General features: G+C 41.5%; 1 protein-coding gene across 1 annotated transcript in view; it reads left to right on the forward strand.

The window, feature by feature from the left end:
- Positions 1-23,952, forward strand: part of macrod2 (mono-ADP ribosylhydrolase 2) — an 896,565-nt gene that overhangs the window by 156,808 nt on the left and 715,805 nt on the right. The window contains exon 5 of the mRNA XM_078556471.1: positions 23,669-23,698. Within this exon, the coding sequence (XP_078412597.1) occupies positions 23,669-23,698 (30 nt within the window). The remainder of the gene's footprint in view (positions 1-23,668; positions 23,699-23,952) is intronic.

A 23,952-nucleotide genomic window follows, 5' to 3' on the forward strand; every position in this document is an offset into this window, starting at 1 on the left:
AGCTCTTCAGGCCTTGACTGCACCTGAGCAATACCGACGCAAATCCTTTTGCAACCATTTTGCTTCTTTCTTACCCACACATTGACACTTCCAATCGCCTAACCACCTGCCCTGGTGACCTGTGTTCTGTGCCCAGGCCGCCATTACTTTTTTAAAAAATTTGCTGCAAAAGCAAGAAATGTGCAGAGGTATCAAAAACGTTATTGAGGGAACCGTGACAGGAAGTAAACATCAGCCTCTAAAGCGTAACGGTTGTAAAGAGAGAAGCAAGGCAAAGGGTCAGGAGGGGAGAGAAAAGTCAACAGCAGTGGGAACGGTAGCACAATAAACAAGAAAACCGGGGCTAAAACAATCTTCAGTAAGTCAGCCCCTGATAACGGCTTCTCACTCACCACCACGTCTACAAGGCATACTATGCTCCTGTTAAGGAAAGCACCTTTCACCACTCAAGGATGTCCCAAAGCACTTTGCAGCCAATAAAGTACATCTGAAGGTTATTCCGCTGTACTGTAGAGAAACATCCTATTTCTCAAGAACAAAGTTATTGAAAGTGCAAAGATGTTGAATGGAATACAGCAAACAAAATAAGATGACTCTTGCAACTTTTTAATTGGCAAGTTTGATCATGTTTTCTGCATTAGACCTTTGTGACTTTTAAAAAAAATCATGTGTTAATACGCTCAGGCTTTCTCTTCAGTTCTTCGAATACTTTGTCACTGAATTCCTAGGGTAAATAGTTTCTATAGTAATTCCCATTTTTTATTTTACACCAGAACTGTGCACAGCCCAGATCTGCAGGCCCTTTGTTGCATGAGGTATTGTCATCCAGAGGACAGAAATTATTTTACCATGGCCTTCGATTACAATAGTAGTGTAATTCTGGCCTCTGAGTTCCTAGATAATTGTTGAATACAGGTGTGGGCATGCCTGTCAAATTGTAAGAAGTATTATCGTTAATGTCCTTTTATCCATTTCTTTGATCTATAGATTTACTTTATTGCTTATTATTAATCTTGGTGACAGTGCGAGGACTAAGCTAACATCCGTAGAGATGGTCATTAACCTTGGATAATTCAGCTTCAACTGTGCATATTATTTAGCTCTTTCTCACTGTCAGGCTAAGCAACTCCTCCAAGCCTATTCCCCAGATGGTGTCATCATCATTCAATGCTTGATTTATTTTGGTGCTAGTGGTTTTTTAAAAATCAAATATCTTTTACTAGGTTAGAATTAGAAATGCAGAAGTTGACATTTGATCTTTAATCTCTTCTCGTACACGTCTCTGCTGCTTCACAAAGCCCCATGCCCCTAATCCCATCGAATCTCATTTAATCATCACTTCAGCAATGTTCACGCTACAAAAATAAACACTTGTAAATAGCCTATTAGTTTTCTTTGCATTAGTGGAAAGGTACTTAATTATAGTTTGTTGATAAACAAATGGTAGCGTTTCTAGACAGAAAAGTCTAAATGATGGAGAGTATTGTGGATGAGAGTCTTTTTAAAATGCAGACTGAGGCTCTCTTGATACCTTTTTGAAACTGAATTGTTACCAGAGCAAAAATAAAGAAGTTCCGAATGCTCAGTCTAAACTTTTTTGTTTTTGCTAAGAAAATGGATTGCTACAACTCGGATTTCAGGCCGAGAACTCGATGCAGGAAGCAGGGATGAAGCTTCACGTACTGTTTCTTCCTATGGAACTCCTTTGTTCCCAAAAAAAACATCAATATCAGAAACCCCTAGCAGTGCATTCCTCATATGCAAAAGCTCAAATGTGCATTTCGCCATCGTTACCAGCAGTAAGCCTGCTGAATCGCACATCAACCTGTGGACAGTCCGTATCTTGTTGTTTCTACAGCGTAATTTCTCCAAAGAAATTTTTATATTAATCCTGGGGGAATGTTATTCTTTGTTCGCCCTGGCTGCATTTTCTGCCACCCTGACGGATCTTTCTGGGAAATTTCAGATCCTGGATCATGTTGGAGGCCTGGAGTTGCCTCCTTAATATTACCATGTGTTATTGGCAATCGAGTTATTGGGCACCTGCTACCAGATGCACATGGTCAATATAGAAATTCCTCGGTCTTCTGTGCCTCAAACTGATGAGATGCCAGTCCTAAAAAAAGCTCCTAGCCCACCTAATATATTGTCAGAAAGCCTACACATAAAAATTTCCCTAAATCTGCTAATTAGTGCATTCGTCTAGATGGATGAGAATTGCCTTAACTTCAGGAGGTACGTGGTGATAAATGGAAAATGCTAAGCCTGCGAATAAGTAACCACAGGTATATATTTACAATGTTTGTTTATGTTACGGCACAGATTGACCGTAGTATAAACTTGCTGAAGGGACTAGGCTCTTTTGGCAAGAATTGTTTAGATAGGATGTTGGTTATCTTCCAAGAGATTTTGAAAGTTACGGAGATGAGTGAGTTACAGAAAATGAATTATAATTTGGATAAATCCAAAGTGTCTTTTTTTAAGATTCTTTTTTAGCAAAGGTCAAAAGCAAAAGGATTTAGGAATGGTCATTGATCATCCTGGCCGGTGTCAGGTTGCCATTTAATAAGGGAATTGGGTACAGGGGGTGCATCTAGGAGGCACTAGATCACACACCAGAACAAGTCACACTGACACTGAACATATCAATGCCCAATGAGTATAATGCTCCCCTACCACAAAAAAAGTTATAGATGTATTTGAAGAGTTCAGGGGAGAATGACCAAGACAGTTCCTGGCCTTGGGTGACTACATTATAAGGAAAGACTCGAGCAGCGAATTTATTTTTGCCAGGAAATGAAGACAGGGAGGAAACATGATACAGCTATTCAAAATAATGAAAGACATGGCTGAGATGGAAGTAGACAAGCTATTCATCTTGAACCACAAACATAGGACCAGAGGGCACAAGTACAAAGTTCACAACCCTCCAGCTTCATTAGAAAATAGCAAAACAGAAATACATTTCCCCTACAAAATCTTGGACATTTGGGCAAATATCCAGACAAAGTAAAACAGGAACTTGGAGACAGGAGTAAGCCATTCAGCTCCTCGAGCCTGTCCATCATTAAATTGTCCATCTACCCACCTTAGTTCCATAACCCTTAATGCCCTTGCTTAACAAAAATCTATCCAGTTCAGTTTTGAATTTTTCAATTGATCTCTAGCCTCAACAGCCTTTTGGGGGTGAGTGTTCCAGATTTCCATCCCTTTTGTGTGAAGAAGTGCTTCCAGACATCACCCCTGAATGGCCTGGCTCTAATTTTAAGGTTAAAACTTTTCATTCTGGGCTCCTCCATCAGAAGAAAGGTTTTGAGGAAGAGAAGAAAAAAAACTATCGATTCTTAATCGTTTTAAGTACTTCGATTAAATAATCCCTTAATCTTCTATATTCAAGCCCAATAAAATAAAAAAAAGAAAAGCTATTGGAAACCACGGTGGGTTGGGGAACATGAAAGGCTGGAAATACCTAGCAGGCCACTCTATCTGACGAGACAAGGCAGCTTGAGATAGTTCGGGTGAGTTCTGCTGAAAGGTGCACACCCAAAATGTGATAACCTATTTTTCATCTTTAAAAATGCGGCTGACCTGTCCATTTCTTAATTTTTATATTTTATTTCAGAGGCAATGATTGATTTGGGGTTGGTTGGCATTAAAGAACTGAGGGTTGTTATTAGTTGAGAAGCGAGGCTAATTAAGAAGCTGCTTACTTTTCTTTCCCCCAAGGGATTTAGAGAAGGAATCAGTGTTCCTTATGTAGAGGCTCAATGGGTGTCGTGGAGGGAAGAGTAATGACACGAGGGGCTGAATTTTTAATTGGGACTGGGGGCGGACAGGCCTGGAACCTCCCCCTGGTGGCTGGCGTGCCGGTTTCCCAGGATGGTACCGCCTCCGGGTCATTTTCTAGGATGCTGGCTCGGGGGTGGAACAGCTACCTGCTGACAAGTGACAGATAGGCACTTGAGCCAGTAAAAGGGGCCTATTAAGGCCTCTCTCACACGATGACTGGAATTTTCTGGAACCCCTGCAGTGGCCAAAACAGTGTCAGAGAAGGAAGATGGCAGCAGACTCTGGGTGGGGTGGGGGGGGTGTTGAGTTGGGGGGAGGGTACTGGTGCCAGTCCCCATTTCTCTATTTGAGCAACTCCCACATCCCTGCAACCGACTTGCAAATGGCCGCAGGCCACATGTGCAGGGTTCCCGGTCCACAAAGGCAAGCTTGAAGTTGTGACCATTTTTATGTTGCAAGATTTTCATCAAACAGCTGACATGTGCCTTGTAACTTGTGGCGAGGTTATGAAAAGTGAATGGCTGAGCCAGATGTATAGGGTGCTCAGTCTCTATCCTGATCTTGAAGGTGTGTTGTTGGCTGATTCAGTTAAGCTTCTAGTCAGTGGGGACCCCACAGGGCATTCGTTGTGCAGGACTCGAAGATGTTGTTGCCAGTGTAGGTGGGAGGAGGTTGTTGGACCTTTACTTTCTTAAGGTGTTCACTGACCAATGCTTAGGCGGCGTGAATGTTGGTCTGCATGTTGTGCAGGATTTACACTAGGCAGTCGCCGACTAGTACTGTACATTATAAGAGAAATTGTGAAAGGACCTGAAAGCTGTAGTATCATCAACACCCAGCCTCATAACTGACTTTATGATAGACCGGATGATGGGGTAGCTCGGAGAGGAAGATGCTGTGTGGTATTCAGAATGAAGCGGGTGATAGGCAGGGGAAGAGGTAATGGAAAGGCAGGGGATGGAGGACACAATGGGAGCAAGGCAAAGATGGAGCAACGTGGGAGGAAATGTTGAGGAAGTCACTGAGGACTGCATTCTTTTTGGCAACCACATCCAGAAAGAGGAGTCTCCAGCAGTCAGCACTTCTTTTCCACCACACAGCACCACGCCATGCCGCCCACCACCTCCCAACTCAAAAAAAAAAGAGAGATTTAAAAGCATAAGGAAGAAAAAAGAGAAAGAGAGAGAAGTAAAAGAGTAACTGAGACTGCAGAAAAACAGGGAGGGAAAGAAACAATTATCCAAAGAAAGACAAGTGAGAGAGAGAGCATACTGTTCAAATTACAGCATGCAAGACCATGGGAGGCCCAGCAGTCAGTAGTAAATATATTTATTTTATCCATCCATAGATTTGAGCATCGCTGGCTGGGCTAGCATTTATTGCCCATCCCTAATTGCCCTTGAGAAGGTGGTGGTGAACTGCCTTCTTGAACCGCTGCAGTCCATGCGGTGTACTTACACCCACAGTGCTGTTAGGAAGATTTTGACCCAATAACAGTGAAGGAATGCCAAGATAGTTCCAAGTCAGGATGGTGTGTGACTTGGCGGGGAACTTGTAGGTTCTGGTGTTCCCATCCATCTGCTGCCCTTGACCTTCTAGGTTGTAGAGGTTGTGGGTCTGGGAGGCACTGCTGAAGGAACCTTGGTGAGTTGCTTCAGTGTATCTTGTAGATGGTACACACTGCTGCCACTGTGCACCAGAGGTGGAGGGACAAGATATTTAAATTGATGAATGGAGTGCCAATCAAAATGAAGATACTTTTTTGTAGTTTTACAAGGCCTTTACATCACGGAGACAGGCCATTCGGTTTGTCAAGCCCATGCTGGTGTTTATGCTCCCCATGAGCCTCCTCCTACTCTTCATCTCATCCCATCAACACATCCTTCTGTTCCATTCCCCCTTGTATACTTATCTTGCTTCCCTTTAACCATTTTCTTCATCTCTTCCCTGTAGTAGCGAGTTTCACGTTTTTGCCACTCTCTGGGTAAAGAAGTTTCTTTTGAATTCTCTATTGGATTTATGAGTGACCATCTTATATTTCTGGTCCCAAGCTCTGGTCTAAGCTGCAAATGGAACATTTTAAGTGTCATTGAAGAAAGCATCTTTCAAAGCTACGTGCACATTGTAATGGTGAGCAAATGTCACTTGGAAGCGAATTTAAAAAAGGCCTTGCAATGAGTGCCTAAACTAATCACACTTAGGAGAGCCCTCTGATGGTGGGCATGAAGAATCCTTCAATCACTGTGTCTGCCTGATTTGAATGTCAGTCTGAGGTGAAAATGACATACTGTGCCTCACAATTCCTTTTGTGTTAGTTCTCATTGCTCTCCTGATTAAGGGACAGATGTTGGTTCCTGTGGTGTATGATTTAGTGTGATGCTGCGTCTTAGTAAAATTAATAATGTCACAGGAGTCTGAGAGTTTGATTCAGAGCAAGATTAGGAAAAACAAAGGCCAAGTTGCTGCTTTCCTGAACTACACACACTATAAGCATATTCCAACAAAAGCCTTCAAAGTAGTCTAACTGATTTCAAACTGCACATCCTGAAGGCTACAACAATGCTGTCCTCAGTTGTACAGCCCATGAGTTGATGGGCCATCTGGCCTGCTCCTGCTCCTATCCCTTGTGTCCTTATTTCTAGACACTCGGTCAACAATGTTCCTTGTCCTACCAAGAGGCATAATTACGTGATACTGGAGAAGAAAACTCTTCAGAAAAGGGCCTGGCAGGACTCATACACCCTTTTGACTACAAATGCCAGTAGATACTTGGATTTAAACCCCACTGCTCCCGTTCAAAGTCGAGCAGTCATACTGTTAAATGGATCTAAATCGCGTGAGTGGCCGGATTTCAATTTTTTTCTCAACCAAGGGGCCAATGAACAAATTTCAGAAAGATAAGATTTGGCACAACATTAAGCATGAATTTCAATAAAAATCAATGTCAAAGCAATAAATTGATAACAAAAAAAAGAGTAATTAATAAAAATGATCATTAAAAAGAGCCAGGCAGCAGAGCTAACCAATAAAACCGTTTTTGCCTTTTCACTTAAAAAGCAGAGCTGGAAAGAGACAGACTAGGCCCCAAGCCCTGGTCACCAGGGAAGGGGGTGGGGACTTGGGCCGAGCTAAGGAGTTGGGTTTAGCTAACACTGCGTATTCGCCTTTGGTGGCACACACTTTGAGCTGGCCTCGGTGGAATTCATACAAAAGTTGGGGCTAGAAGCGGGTTGCCTTTCATCCTGGATTTTCCCCCTCTGCCAGCCTGCTTTGTAGGTAGGTTATTGGGGAGAGAGGAGGAGGAGGAGGAGGAGTGGAACGGTATTATTGTGTCTGGTTCACTCCTGGTCTCAAGGTTCTCACCAACACAGACTCGCTCGCTCGCACAGACTCGCTCACTCACACAGACTCGCACTCTTTCACAGACTGTTTTTCTCCGGCATTTGCTGCTGATAGGCTCACTAAGAAGCAGCCTGTGATTGGAGGAGCAGATCCCTGAAGATCTGTCACTTCCACTTACCTGTATTTTAAACAGTGAGCCTGCAGACCAGATAGGGAGGCATGGCGGGCCAGCTTGTGGGCTGCGGGTTGTATGTTGGACAACCCTGATCTAAATAGAGTCTTAGCACAGTGGTGAGGTTTGGTCTTTCCCACAGTTGGAAGCACCTCTACGTCTTTCAAACCCCTGCATTATTTTAAAGACCAGTTTTCATTCATCCCTCCCACCTTCACTTTTCCAGGGAAGACCCCAATCTTTCCCAATAATTATCACCTCTCAGTTCTGTATGAGTAACCCAGACATACCAAAGTCTAGACCAAATTGTAAAACCTGTATTGCCTCCACATAAACCCAGGTGATTTAAAATGAGCTGTGTTAAATAAGAAATGGTGCTTGGAAGTTACATCATGAGATCCTGCTGTGTTGAGCAACCCTTTTTCTATATGAATATTTTCTGATAAAATGAGACATTTAAACGTTAAAATATTGATGTGCAGTTATTGATTAATTTTAGATGGTTGCACTCATTACAATGTCTGCCTCATGATTGGCACTTGTTAACTAATAATGGTGATTTTTGCATGAAGAACTTGGAATATGTCTACTTCACAGTTGCACCTGAATTCCTTTCTGAAAAGCCAACCAAATTAGATAAGATTGGCTCTGAGAGAATGTGGATGTTGTGTCAGCAACAGAATTACAATTGACATCTTTGGATTCATCGATTCAGCCGACAGGACACTTCCAAAGGAGCAACGTCAGTTGCAAACGATTCTGCTCTCAGGACATTCACCGTCTTAAATACAAAGTGCCAGTATCTCGACGCCTGTCCTGTTTTCCTACAGCAAATTAGGAGCACGGTAATCCGGCAGCTCAGCAGCAGATTGCTTTGGGCTGCCGAGGCAGGGCAGTGAGAGGAAATTAAACACCAAGGATTTTCCTAGAGAGAATTGGAAATTTCTGCCTGAGAGTTACAACAATATTGTGTATTCATCAACAATACATGCAGCCCCGCCACTGGGTTGCTTCAGCAACTTGCCAGAACATGAATTTAATTACTAAACTTAGCACCTGGATAGGCTTCCTACATCTATAGTTATGAGTTATGGGACTTTCATTTTGTGAATCACACACATTTAAATGAAGGGAAATTTTAATTAATGAATAAGGTGTTGAAGTAAGCTGGAATCGTCCTTTGGATTGGTTTTGTTTCTTTGTTAATGTATAGCTTTGTTTCAAGAGTTTGATTTTACTTGCTGTAAATGTGAGGAAGGTTCGAGGCTTTTATTGCTAAATAGACCATGCGCACCTAGTAAGTATTCTTTTCAACTTCCAGGCAATTTTAGATTTTACCACACAAAAACAAAAAAATGCTGGAAATACTCAGCGGGTATCACTGCATCTGCAGAGAGAAACCAAGTTAATGTTTCAGGTCGATGGCTCTTCATCAGGACAGATTTTACCACTTTGTAGAATTGCAGTGCTTTGTGCTACATTTAAGGCCTAGTTTTAAACCCACCAACCTCTGAGGGCCGTGAGATGGCAGGGGCTGGAGACAGGTGTTCCTGACATGTTTCTGGTTTTCCTACCCCCCCCCAACCCCCCTCATCCCACAATCTTAACTTGCTTGAGTTTAGGCAGGGGAAAACCACATTTTCCCTTTGGGCCTGATGGTGACCAGTAGGATTCTGGCTGCATGGCGCCTGGGTAAGTGATTTTGTTTTGAATTTGAAAGGTTCCTTGTAGAGCTCGGATGGGCTACCTGTTCCACAAGGGTGCACATTCCCTGCCTCAGGCATCACTCCCTACTCTACCCATTCCTGACCTACCTAGAAATTAATAGTCATTGTGAGCTTGTTAAAAACTTGACCACTTGCTGTTAAAGAAATGTTTATAGGAAATTATTATTCTTCACAGAAAATGCTGGTCATACAAATCGGGTCAGTTCGCATCTGTGAAGAGAAAAGTTAAGTTCATGCTTTGGCATCCTTCAGTTCTGACCTTCTGTACAAAATTTCTAGCCTTTTATGTTTTTATTTCTAATTTCCAGCATTTGCGATTTTTAAAAAAAATTATTCTTCTCTTGGTGCATTCTAAATGGAGAAGTTAAATGGAGTTAGCGTTCCATTCTGCTTTGCAATTGCCTGTAAACGATTCTTTTTAGTTAAAAAAGACCACCGTTCACTCTCTTGATTTTAATCCTGTTGATTCCAAAATTTGTCCTAACATATTTTTAATTTTAGTAGTGGATGGTGGGGGAGTGGGGCGGGGGGTGGTTTGAGTTGATTATGTTCTCCAACGAACGGCATTTTTTTTTCACACTTATTAAAAACTTTCATTATTTTTCAACAGGTCAACTTTCTAATGAAAGCACTAAACTAGCAAAGTGCTTCAAATTCAGCTGTGTTATGAGTTCCTCTTTTTTTTTAGACGCTTTCGTTAGTCAGATATACTTGCTCTGCTCATGTGAGAAACATCGCTTGAACAAATGTGTGAGTCTTCATAAAGCTGGTGGTTCTTAAATGCTGGAAGTTGACCCATGCAAGTTTGTACCTCCGATTGTCTCAAAATGCTTGAGGCAGCTAGGAATGCTGCATGTCTGTTTGGATTGCAGCTTTTGATCTTCAGTAATCACGATTGTACTTTCCTCCCTTGTGCCTTCAATTTTGCGTATGATCAGCATGACACTCAAATAATGGCGTAGCTTTAAAAAGTTTCTCAGCATTGTCAGGTCAAGCTGTGGTTGCCGTAGCTGCAGCTTAGATCCCTGGGTCAGAGGGCAAATGGATTAATGATGTCAGACACATCTTTGAACCTTTTCAACACCATTTTATTGTGCATCGAGCAGCTGAGCACATTAGTTGTGACAAAAGGTTTTTGATTGTTGCAAATAGGCAGATCTCTGGAGCCATTTTTTCGATTGGAGCCTTGCGCTGTCATATTGGAATGCATAACAGCAAGGGAGGAAAGCAAATGCGGTGACCGTCAGCCACACCTCGTTCGACTCGCTGTGGCAGAAGCAAATTTGTGGTCAAGTGGGAAGACGACAAATCTTGTGCCAGTATATCTCTCCTCCCTCATTTTTCTGATCATTTTAATTATCTTTCTGTTCCTTGGGCCACTGTATCCAAACATTAATAAACGATGGAGTGCAATGAGGTAAACCAATCTGTAGATTGGACAAGAACTATTCTTCATATTGCAAATATCCCCCTCCCCCCACCCCCCCCCCCCAAAAATCTTACAAAAATGGCATCTGGACAATTTTGCACGCAATTATACTTTCCTGGCACTTACACATTGCTATCAATGTTAAAAGTAATGCTAAATTATTTATCTAGCAAAATCTTTTGTGTTTGAAACTAAAGTAATTTTACTTCATTATTTAATCTTTAGGTTTCTTACTCCAACTGTGTTTTTACTCAAAATAGGTGGGAAATAAATATTTAGAGGTATTCTGCACTTCTGAAGGATAAAGTCTTGGTATGATCAGTTAGATAACTTTTATCTTTGTTATAACATTTTTGCATTCCGCAAGTTGCAGTTACCAAGTTGTGCATGTACTTATTTCAGTTAACAATAGAATCTCCTGCCTCTTGAGCTTAAAGGTGAAGTCATTGCTATGATGGTGCAGTGGCAGAAAGATACTTGATGGGATTTCCAAAATCCCAATATTGAATATATTCATTATACCTTTCTACTTATTTGGTCAATGGGATTGTGGGAAGGAGGGATGAAAGCAAGATATAGGTGGCATAGTGGTAAGGCCACTGGGCTAGTAATCCAGAGGCCCAGGCTAGTGCTTGAGGGACATGGGTCCAAATCCCAACACAGCTGGTGGAATTTAAATTCAGTTCAATTTTTTAAAAAATCTGGAATTGATCTTAGTAATGGTAGTAATGAAACTGTCCATCTAATGTTCTGACATCCTTACCTCAGACCAGACCTAACCTGGCCTACATGTGATTCCAGACCTACGACAATGTGGTTGACTCTCAAGGGCAATTAGGGATGGGCAGCAAATGCTGGCCTTGCAATGCCCATATACCTTTCCACTTATTTGCTTTGGTCAGCATTTGTTGCCCATCCCTCTTTGCCCTTGATTTGAGTGGCTTGCAAGGACATTCCAGAGGGCAGTTTAGAGTCAACCATATTGCCCTGGATCTGGAGTCACATGTCGGCCAGGCCAGGTAAGGATGGCAGATTTCCTTCCCTAAAGGACATTAGTGAACGAGATGGGTTTTTATGATAATCGACAATGATTTCAAGGTTACCATTACCAAAAATAGCTTTTAATCCCAGATTTATTGATTGAATTTAAATTCCACCAGCTGCCACGGTTGGTTGGCAAGCAGCACTCTTTTCTCTTGTAGTATAAATTGTTGTGATCGTTTGAAATTTGCTGTTCTTGCATTTGTCCTGATAAGCGCAAGATGAAAAGCTTTGGCAACATGTCTTTCTTTTCAATAATATTCAAGTTCTGTATTTCCAAGTGAAAGAAAATATCTTCCCAGTTTCCATGAATTACAAATCAAGCATGTGACTGGCGAATTTTTTCTTTGTGCCTGCTGGCAACATCTTTTTTCAATATAAGTTTTTAAAATAAGTTGTATAATTTTTAAAAATTGGGGAAAAACTTACAACTTTGCTTAAGAATTGTTAACATGTAACTAACATCCCAACATGTTAGCTTTGGTCTAGCTCTTACCAGAATCTTGTGTGCTTCACTTTTAAGTTGAGCAAAGTTTCCTCATTTGTTTTCCTCACCTTTCATCCTGCAAATGGTCATTCGCTTTTTTCTTTAATGCTTATATCAGACTCGAGTGTAACATGTCTCTGAAATAATGTACTATTCTCTGTTTGCTGCACAGATGACTTTCATGAATATGAAGTTTTAAAAAAGAACAGTACTCTCCCTCCCACGCGCGCGCACACGAGAATAAAATACTTTTAGTTTGCTTAGTTTATTTAAATTGTTTAGCAGCTCCACTGCTTCACAAACTGGCCACAGTAATGTCACTGCAGCATAACAAAGATCACTGTGGCTTTAAAACATTCCCTGAATAATTCAATACTTGGTTGTTTTATGAAATATGCAGGAAAAGAACTGTTTTTGGTTCCGTACAAAGCTCTGAGATAATCATATTTTCACGACTCTTGAGGTCCTTTTTTCTCCAGTAAATCCCGAAGCCTGTGACTCTTTTCCAGTACTGAGTGGTCCAATTTTTTTCCACTCAAAAGGGTAAAGGAAGAAATGGTCATCCATTTCTTATAGATGTATTTCATCGTCTCAATAAAATGTTCAACTGTATATACTAACTTGGATTTGTTTATTTATCAATTTGTGGACAACAATCTGAAACATGTGTTACAAGAGCGGGAGCGGATGGAAAAGTGGAGTGGAAATGAAAGATTGGTCATGAACTTATTGAATGGCCTAGCAGGCTTGAGGGGCCGAATGACCTATTGGTGCACCAAGCATTCATGTTGTGTTTGTGATGCAAAAGGATTAGGACTCTGTTTTAGATTTAAGTGCTTTGTACAGTCCTGCTCAGAACGCCATCAGTTGGCTCTATAAGGAACCTCTACGATTTGGTAATTCCTGCCTCAGAGCTTTGGAGTAGCTATCATTATACTCCAGATACTTGCGTAACTTGTTATCTGTCATAAGGCATAATAAATAATTTGCTAGTCTCTAGTTCACTAGTTCAGTGATAAATTAAATAATCTAAACTGCTGTGCTGAAGTACCTAAATCATTAAAAAAAAATTTTGCAATATAAAATGGGTGTAATTTGGAATTAAAATCTTTTTTTAAATTAGACTTTTTTTGACTTCAAGATCTACAGACTGAAGAGCAGTTAACATTCTCCCACCACCTCCTGCCCTAGTTTGCCTTGGCATTTTTCATTCCATCTTCTCTATTCAACAGCTTCCTGAGTATTTCCATACCCCTTGTGACCTGAAGTCCTCTCTTTCTCGTTTTCTGCCCAAACAGGAAAGATTGAATAGGCTGGGACTCCTTTTTCTCTGGGGAAGAGAAGGCTGAGGGGATGACCTGATAGAGGTCTTTAGGATTATGAAGGGGTTTGATAGGGTGGACATGGAGAAGATGTTTTTGCTTGAAGAGACCACCAAAACAAAAGGCCAGAAAGATAAGGCGAACGCTAATTACTCCAATTGGGAATTCAGAAGAAATTTCTTTACTTAGAAAGTGGTTAGAATGTGAAACTTGATGCCACAAAGAATAATTGAGACAAATAGTATAGATGCATTTAAGGGAAAGCTAGATAAACACATGAGGGAGAAAGGAATACAAGATTATGCTGACAGGGTGAGATAAGGAGACTCATGTGGGGCATAAACACTGGCATGAACCACTTGGGCTAAATGGCCTGATTCTATGCTATAAATACTTTGCAACAGAGCATAAAGATCTGAGGATTAAAAATTCTTCGCACGTGGCTCAGTTAGTACACAAGTGTAGTTACAAGCTCCTAACTCACTTCAGATGGGCAGGAATACGCATGTAGATCAGACACTCAACAGATTAAATTAACGAATGAAATGTGTTTATGGTTTCAGGTATAGTTATAAAATGCAGAGAGTTAGGATAACCTCAGAGTGCAAAGCAGCAATGATATGTAACAGATAGCTCACTAGAGCTCTCGTCAGCCCTTGTTGAAGTAGTTAGGATAATTTCCTGGACAAAAACCAAGCCCTCATTGCCAGTATGTTGAATGCAAAAAGTCTAGTCTTCACATGCCCCTTAGGAAGAGAACGCTGCCTTGAGCCATATTCCTCTGATTAGGAGTTTCACATTCAATTACTAAGACACATGCTCATGGAGCTCTTTTGTCTGAAAAGCCTTCAGAATCCAACAAAACTAAAGAACAATAGAAAGACCGTGGCCTTTTTTTTAAAAAATCGACTTAATTCCTTTGACATGCTTCATCTTAGGAGTTAAAACAGAAGAATTTTAATGGTATTGCTAACTGAAAGTGCAATTTCTTAACTGAAAGTGCAATTGCTTAACCGTTAAATTTACACAAGATTATGGAAGGTTCATTGACCTTTATTAGCATAAAAGTAAATATTTATTTGATTCCAATAATTTTTTATTTTATTTAAGCTGGAAGCCATCTGGTTCCCTGCTTCTTTTACTTGCTACTATTAACCATCTCTTCCCTAACCCTCAACTCTAACAAAAGTGTGAGAAGTCCATGGATTCCTTTAGATAAAGGACTATCTGTTTAGCTGCTTTGGTTGCTTTTCCCAAGTTTCTTGCCCACTGAACCAAACTTTCTTCAGTCTCCCTGATAAAGGCTACCTCCTTCCATTGCGGGCTGAGGCAGGCAATGTTACTATCACTGCTGCAACCCTCTTTCATGGCCTCCAAGTTCAATGCTCCAATGCTTTCTACATTGACTTACCATCCTTCACCCTCAATTCATCCAAAATTCCATGAGCCGTATCTTTTTCAGCACCCACCTCCCCTGGCCCAACACTTTTACTATCACTGCACTAGCATCTCAGTCCATCTTTTTGAAAGCTCTCATCGTTGTGTTTCAGTTTCTCCATGGCCTCGCCCCTTTCTACCTCGATAGTCAGCTCCATCAGTGCTAACCTTCTCTTTCCCCCTTATTTATTCTGTTCTCCCTCTTCATTCCTCCAACCAACTCTGCTCCTCTGATTATAATCTCTGTTGAAACCTGCCCTCCTTGCTTTGTCTCACCATTAGGACCTGTGCCTTCAGTTACCTTGAATGGTCTTGAACACAGCTTAGTACCTGTTTGCTCTTTGCTTATCCTTGTAGCTTGACACAAGCAAAATTGTTGATACAAGATTTGACTTGTGTAACCAGCCTGGATATCTTTTTGTATTGAGTCGTTGAATAGAGAGGAACCAGTACTCAAATGCTGGTGATCAAATGCTGTTGTGAAGTTTTTTAAAAATGTTCTGTCGTTAATGATTGACTAAACTAAACAAGACATGGAAGCGATTGAAGCACCCAGCATGGATAAATAGAAGTGAAGGCTGATGGCTTTCTGTAGCAGGGGAGTAAAACTGACCCTGGACTTCTAAACCCCCTCATTATCAACGTAATCTTGGCAGAGGTCAAAACTCAGTGCGATTTGCTGTAGGCTAGTCAAATCAGGCAAGCTACCAAATTTTAAAATGTTGGAACTCTAGTTTAGCTGCTTTTGTTTCTTTTGTGCAGATCCTCCTGTGATGTTGAATGGCATTCCCTAATGTTCCCATAGCTTTAAAAAAAAATATGAGGCAGCACGATAATTATGTCACGGGTTCACAATGTGGAAATTATTACTGACTTCGTAAGTGGAGAGGGGATGGAAACCTGAAGGTTAAATTTTTGCACTAAGGATCACAAAACCCCAACTACAAAGAGCTTTGTTTGACTCTCATTCTGATGAGTAAATGCCTAGCTTATCAATTATGAAAAGAAAATGAATTTCTAAGCTTACCAGATGTGTACGAGCATTTATGCAGACGCAGTTCTTCAGTCAATGCAAAATAAAATGAGTTAGCTGAGAGAATCCTTCACATGATTAGGGTAATTGTGTATTGCTGTGGTCATTACTGGATTGAAAGAGCACCCTTAATTGAGGAAAATTAAATGGCCCGACGTCATCCTTTAGGGACACCATTCATTTGATGCAAGTTTGCAGTTCAATCACAGAAGCTGAGGCTCATGCTGTAATGACCTGCATGGCCTAATAGCCAGTCAAGATGTGTCAGAGGGTGGGAATTCTGCAGTGAGTAACTCACCTCCTAACTCCCCAAAGCCTGTCCACTATCTACAACGCACAAGTCAGGAATATGATGGAATACTCTTCGATTGCCTGAATAAGTGCAGCTCCAATAAGCTCAACAGCATCCAGGACAAAGCAGCCTGCTTGATTGGCGTGCCATCTACAAGATGCACTGCAGCAACTCACCAAGGCTCCTTCAACAGCACCTTCCAAACCCACGATCTCTGCCACCTAACAGGACAGGGGCAGCAGACGTATGGAAACACCACCACCTGCAAGTTCCTCTCCCAAATCACACATCATCCTGACTTGGAACTATATTGCCACCATTCCTTCACTGTCACTGGGTCAAAATCCTGGAACTCCCTTCCTAACAGTACTGTGGGTGTACCCTACAATAGCTGGCTCCCAGCCTTTCAAGGCGGGTGGCTCACTATCGCCTTGTCAAGGGCACTTAGGGATTGGCAACACCTGCTGCCCTTAGTAATGATGCTGACGTCCTATGAAAGAATTTTTCAAAAACTACTCCCCCGGATAAAAAATGGACATGTAGGTGATGGCGTATGGTAACCAATGCTTGTGAAAATCGTGCCTGCAGAAGAGCTAGCACTTGCTGAGGAGGTGTAGAGAAATTTGGATTACAAAATAATCCTTAAAATGCCTGGACGAGGATCTACTTTACCACACAAATGTTAAAGCCGAGTTCTTGAGATTTGGTCTTCGATTCTCTGTGGTAATCCTCATTTAGCTGTGATTTAATACAGCTGTTTTATGTCCTTCACATGGGTGTAGTGTGCATACTTATAAGCAAAACCTATTTGCTCAGTTAAATTAATTTCCCTTTTTTAAACTGCAATCTGTAAAGATTGGACACACTTTCCAACCATTTTGTGTTGTCTTTTTTTTTGAGTAGCTCTTACAGAGAGCTGGCAAGGACCCGACAGGCTGAATTAAACTCTATAAATATTAGCAATGTGCAGCAATGTGGGGATTTAATTTAGGGTGGCTATTTGTCCAGTTTTATTCTGGACAGCCCGGTTTTTCAGCTGGTCTGCCCCCTGTTCAGTACCAGACACCTTTTATGTCTGGTATTTTTATTTTGTAATAATTAATCCCACTGTTGCTAAAACAGCTGTGTGCTGGTGCAAAGCCTCACTGGATTACCTGCTGCTGCTATGTTAGTGGCACTTGTATCTCTGTGTCAGAGCTTTTAGGGGTTCCATCCCTACTTACGTAATCTAGTACTGTACTCAACTTATAAATCCCTCCATGGTGTCGACCCACCTGACCTCTATAACCTCCTCTTGTCCTTTAACCTCTTGTGCAATTTTCCCCTTATGGCATCCCTCATTTGAAAGCGTTTCACCATTGCAATGGATTGCAATTGCAATGCTCATTTTAAATTATATCAGGCTGACCTTAATGTAATGATTTTTTTCATGGAGGTTGGCAGGGTGTCTGTTACTCTTGAGCTTAGTCAGTAAGACGTCAGGATAGGTGATCAAAGACATGGTCAAAGAAACAGGGTTTTAAGCAGCATCTCAAAGGAGGAGAGAAAGAGAGGTCGAGGTGCACAGAGAGTTGGCGTGGGGCGGCAGGGGATGGGGTGGGGTGGTGGTTTGCAATTGCAGAGTTTAGGGCCCAGGCAGCTGCAGGCTTGCTTAAATTTTATTTACTGTCATATACCTGGAGTTGAAAGCAGGGAATATGAGTTTTCCTTTTGTTGGGGGAGATCCTAAAGAGGAGATTCTGACTGGCTCTGAGCGAACTAGATTTTTTTCTCTCGCCAGGTGAGCCAGAAAGAAACAAAGCAAAAAAGAAAGGGTCATTAATTCCATAACCCTGAATATATCCCTGTCTTAAAATTAAAATCTAGCCATCTCAGCTTTAGAATTTTAACTGACCTCTAGCCTCAAAAGGTTTCTGGGAAAGAGTGGGGCAAGAAGCCAGAAGTGGATAGAGGCATATGGGCTCACTGCACATTCTGCATTGAACTGATCTCACTCTGGCTGCTGGGGGGGAGGGAAAAGACAACAGAAAGAGCCAGCCAAAGTTACTTTGACCATTGTGAGCAAATGTGGAGTGTTACAGGGTATGATCTTGCGGTTCACAAACCGGCTCCTGAGTTGGAATCTGTGGTTTCAAAGCTTGTGTGTGTTTTTTTTTAAACAGACCCCAACTGGAAATGGAAACTGACCCTTGCAGTTTCGACGGAAACCAACACTGAAACAAAAGCTTCTAGGCACACTGGGACTGGTTGAAACTATATAGAAGGGCAGAGAGCTATCCAAGCCCAGTTATTGTAGTTGACGAGTCCAGTGGTGCAGTACAGGCAAGATAGAGGCTAGATCCAGAAGCTCAGAATAAGCAAAGCTGCAGTTGCTGCAGCTGTTTCTGTAACTTAAAGATAACATTGGTGGATCTACACCATCCAGACAGTGGTGAGCAGTGTTCAGGAGTTTCTGCAGAGTTGTAGCATTTTTGTTGAAGATCATGCCCGTGGAAGCAGGTTGTGTGCTGCTGTTGGCTGGAGATCACGCTAGCTCCTAGCAGGAGAGGAGCATGAAATTCTTTGTGAGGAAGACAGAGTTTTAAAGGACCTTGTGACCGAGTTTGATGCCTTATGTACTGTGTGAGCTGATGAGTCAATTCATAAGATCTGTCTTAGCTGTATCTGCCCTTGAATGTGTAATTAGTGTTTGCTTTGTTTGACCCATGTATAATAAAGTTTCTTCTGTTTGAACTGTGGAATCTTGTGGCTTCTTTCTTTAATAAATAACTTGAATTTCAGTTTTCTTCTTATTTGAGAAAAAAGTTACAAGCCTCTACCGAGATTGTAACACTCCACGTTTGTTCACAATGGTCAAAGTAACTTTGGCTGGCTCTTTCTGTTGTCTTCCCCCTCCCCCAAGCAGCCAGAGTGAGATCAGTTCAATGCAGAATGTGCAGTGAGCCCATATGCCTCTATCCTCTTCTGGCCTCTTGCCCCGCTCTTTCCCAGAAACCTTTTGAGGCTAGAGGTCAGTTAAAATTCAAAAACTGAGACGGCTAGACTTTATTTTTAAGACAGGGATAGATTCAGGGTTATGGAGCCAAGGTAGATGGAGTTGAGGTGCAGATTGGCTATGATCTAATTATGGCAGAACAGGCGAGAGGGGCTGAATGGCCTTCTGTTCTTATAGTGGAAGAGATTGAACATAGGTTTGAAAGATTACATCTGAAAGATTGTCGCTATGGTTTTTTTTTTCTTTCACGGGATGTGGGCATCGCTGGCAAGGTCAGCATTTGTTGTCCGTCCCTAAGTGCCCCTTAAACTGAATGGCTTGCTCAGCCATTGCAGAGGGCAGTTAAGAGTCAACCACATTGCTGTGGATCTGAAGTCACATGTAGGCCAGACCAGGTAAGGATGGCAGATTTCCTTCCCTAAAGGGCATTAGTGAACCAGACAGGTGTTTAACTATAATCGATAGTAGATTCATGGTCACCATTACTGAGACTAGCTTTCCGTTCCAGACTTCTTAATAGAATTTAAATTCCACCAACTGCCCTGGTGGGATTTGAACCCCTGTCTTCAGAGCATTAGCCTGGCTATCTGGATCAGTAACCCAGTGATATTACCACAACACCACCATCTCCCCCCACCCCTGCCTGTCTCTGAAAATTGTATTCAACATTATAATTTGGAACTTGTGTGGATGAATTCATACTATCCAATGATGTGTTTGAGCTTTAAGATACTGCATCACCTTCCTCATCTGATTTCTTTTATTTAGGAGCTCGCAGTAGCCAATTTAGGTTTAGCTATGTTTGGAAGAGGCTATGTAACCATTTATAGGAAAATTGACGATGCAGCATACATTAAATGCTTTGACATTGAAAATGGAAAAGTCTTGTGTCAGTCATGGTCCAAACAACATTAAGCATTTGACGGCATCAAGGGTTAGTTTATAAGTGTCTGATGTGTTTTTTAAAAATGCGTCATTTTGGAAGATGGGTGCAGATTGATATTTAAGAACATAAGACCATAAGACATAGGAGCAGAAATTAGGCCATTCTGCCCATCGAGTCTGCTCCGCCATTCAATCATGGCTGATAAGTTTCTCAACCCCATTTTTAATTTAATTTTAATTTAATTTATTGAAGCTGTAAGAAAGGAGCCCTGGTGGTGGATAAGGACAGTTTATTTGTTGGGACACCAAGATGCAGCAGTGAGCCTTCACGCACTAATGGCTTTCAGTAGAATTAACTAAAATGGGACACTCGTTACAGTGATTCCTCACAATATTCCACTCCAACTTGTTTCTTGCTGACCTGAAGGCAATCTCTGTGTCTTTGCCTCAGACCTCTTGGCATACAGTTGTACAGGGAAATTTACTTTTTTACAAGTGGAAAATGTAGATCATACTCATATGTCACTTGGCAAGGTAAGTGTTCATTTTGAAAAAAGGAAAAGAGAGCCATTGGAACACTTAGCAGAATTGGGGTACCCTTCAAACTTAAGCATCAGTTGCTGTTTTATCTATGTTTTAGTCACCACAGTCTTGTGAATTGGCATGAGGTTTCGTTGTTTCCCCACCCACAGCTACATATAAATGTATTTTTTCTGAAGCTGATGAAAAACCATAAGACAACCAACCACTGTCGTTCGGCTCATTGACAATGAAAGTGTATAAACAGGAAGGGATATTTAATTTGAACTTGACACGGATGATAGTGTGTTTTAACCTGTAACGGTATTTTTTTTCTCACGGAAGGAAGGTTCTGTTCCTATGCCTTGTGTGAAATTCCTGACTCTTCTGAATAATGAATGTTTAAAAAAATATATATTTCTTGTCAAGATTTTCCAAACTTTTTGTTTTAGAGAATAAAGGAGGCAGATGTCATTTCCAAAACGCTGCTAGTGCTCATAAGTGGCACAATCGATTTGTGTCACTGTGGTTCATGTTGATGTCTTTTATGAATATAACCAAAGAAAGAAAGATTTCCTGAATGCTAACCCCTGTTTTTAAGCCAGAACACTTACGATACTGATGTTTTGCCAGAAGGAAATACACTTGCCCATTATAAAAGTAATCAATCTGTTGAAAGCAGAAAGACATTCCTGTTATGTTAAACTATTTCAGTGTAATATAATATTTCAACGACATTTCCATTTCTGCCAGGAACTAAATTAAACTACAAATACACATGCTGCAGTGAAGACTGGAATGGAGCAGCAGTGTTCCTGCCCACTGCAAATGACAGAACTTTTTCTATTACTATCCACTTGTGGAAGCATTCAGCCTCAGTTTTGCCACCTCTGCCTTCGGAGCCTTTATCTGCCTAATCATTAAGAATTCAGGTAGCTCACCAAACGTGCAAATCATTGTGAATTCATCACAGTTGCCGAGGCAGCATTTTGGACAGGCTATTTTTTTGTTGTAACTTTGCAAAGGTCTCAGATCTCTTATCGTTTTCTGTCAATGCCACTCTCCACCTGTGGCTCTGAGGGTGCCCGCTTATCACCGTATTCCTTAATTCCCTCCGTACCCAAAGAAAATCTATTGATCTCTGTCTTGAATTTATTCAATTGACTAAGCATCCACAGGGTAGATAATGCCAAGATTCACAACTCTCTAGGTGAAGAATTTTCTCCTCATCTCAGCCCTTGTTCACCGACCATATTCTGAGACTGTGATTCTTAACCTTAGGTTCCCCAGTCAGGGGGAAACGGCCTCTATAGGCGGAATTTTCCAGTCCCATCAACAGTGGGAATCGTGGCAGGCAGGGGAACTTAATTTGGCATGGGGCCAAAAATCAGTCTTCCAATGTCGGGATGAACTGTGGGAATTTTATTTTCAAGAGTTTAAAGGTGGGTTAAAGGTGGATCGAGCTTCCCAACAAACAATGTCAGAAAGCCCTTTTCCGTGAATTAGCATCTCATGCACACTCATTTAAAAGGCCACCTTGACGGAATTAAGTTCTCCACCAGAGAGAAATTAAAACGTTCACTTTTACGGCTGTATGTAAGTGGTGCGCGCCTGTCGAGCTTCACTTCACTTCTTCCATGACTTTGAGGTCAGTGGATGCTGCCTTCGCCTTCCTGGGGACCACTCATATCGGGTGCCAGCAGCAGAAACTGTGTGAAGACTGGTGGCGGGTAGGGTAGAAGGATGGAGCAGAGGCTGGACCTGGGAGATGCCCTAAGTGGGGGGGAAGGGAGGGAGGCTGTCCGGGTGTCTTTTAAATATGGCATCCAGACCTTTGAGCCCATGATGTAACGGAGGGGAGGGCGACTTCCTGCCTGCCCCCACCACTCCCATGCCCACCACTGAATTTAGACTTCAGAGTGGTAGATTCTCCCCTATATCTACCCTGTCACACAGTCTCAGAACCTTTAGTTAAAACGACATCTCCATCCTTCTAAACTTCAGAGAAGATCAAACTCTCCTCATCGGACTTCCTTCTCACCCCTGAGATCCATCTACTGAACCTTTGATGCAAACCCTTCTAAGACAGGTATATCCTCTCTTGGACAAGGAGTTGAAAACTATACATAACGCTACACATTCAGTAACACTAGAGCTCCCTATAATTTATTTCGGCACTGTCAACGGTTGTGTCATTTCCCAGTTGCTGTTGCTCAATGTTGGAAGCTTGCCCATCAACACCCAGGAATGAAAAGGATGCTGGCGCTCATCAGATTAAAGAAACATAACAGTGTAGGCGGCACATGAACTATACATGTACTAGATTGAATACCCAATGCATAATATCACCTTCTTTCAGGAGCATCGTGTAGTGCTAGAAATGATCAGTTTGCTTTTCAGAAATGATGTGGAAGAAGTATAAGGAGAGAAGATAAAACCTTGCAGTTGTTAGAAATCTGAAATGAAAGCTAGTGTTGCTGGTAAGCATAGTTCCTGTACAGTTGCCTCTTCTCTCATCAGATGCTAACTGACTTGCTGTGCTTTCCTAGAAATTTCTCTGCCTGCGCAAAGGTTTTTGGAATATTGAAAGGAATTGACAGGGTAGATAGAAAGCTTTTCCACTGGTGCGAGAAGCCTAGGACAAGGGGGCATCACCTCAAAGTCAGAGCCAGGCCACTCTGAAGAGAAGTTAGGGAACACATGCAAAGGGTTGTAAATGTGTGGAACCCTTCCCACACAAGAAGCAGATACCAGCTCAATTAATCATTTTAAATCAGAGATTGAAGGACTTTTGTTAGCCCAAGGGTATGGAGCCAAAACACGTGGATGGAGCTATGGCACCTCAGCCATGATCTTATTGAATGGCAGAACAGACTTGAAGAGCTGAATGGTCTCCTACGTTTTCTATGTTCCTAAAACCAAGAATCGCTTTGCATTGTGTGTAATTTCCTGTGGTCTGTAAATCGTCAAGCTGCCACGTCTTCCTTTCACAGCAGTGCGTGTGAGTGAAGTGCAAAAGCTTATTGATTTAGAATTCAAAGAAACTTGCTTGAAGTTGAGTGGTGTGTCAGTAAGCACAGCCACTGCTTGCAGAATGATAACATTGACCTGTAGTGACGTGTTAGGTTTTATTTCTTTCAATTGTTGGGTGAAGTTTAGGTTTTGGGTATTGACTTTGCTTTTGTTCATCTCTTGCAGCAAACAAAAGTCTGCTCGGAGGAGGTGGAGGTAAGTTTATGTTAATTCTGCTCAGTCTTTATCATAGTATCTATAAATGGTATTTACCTATGCCTTCTTTGATTGTAACATGATAAATATTCTTCTGAATTTGCTTAGTTTTTAAACCACATTTTTGCCATTTAGAGTATTATAAAATAATATAATTGTCACACTTCTCCATTTTCAGGTTCTTCAAGCACAATAGGCAATAATTACACTTTTAACCATCTCATTAATCCTCATAAGGTTAAACATGTCTGATT

The sequence above is a fragment of the Cetorhinus maximus genome, chromosome 14 (genome assembly GCF_964194155.1).
Source record: "Cetorhinus maximus chromosome 14, sCetMax3.hap1.1, whole genome shotgun sequence".
NCBI lineage: Eukaryota > Metazoa > Chordata > Chondrichthyes > Lamniformes > Cetorhinidae > Cetorhinus > Cetorhinus maximus.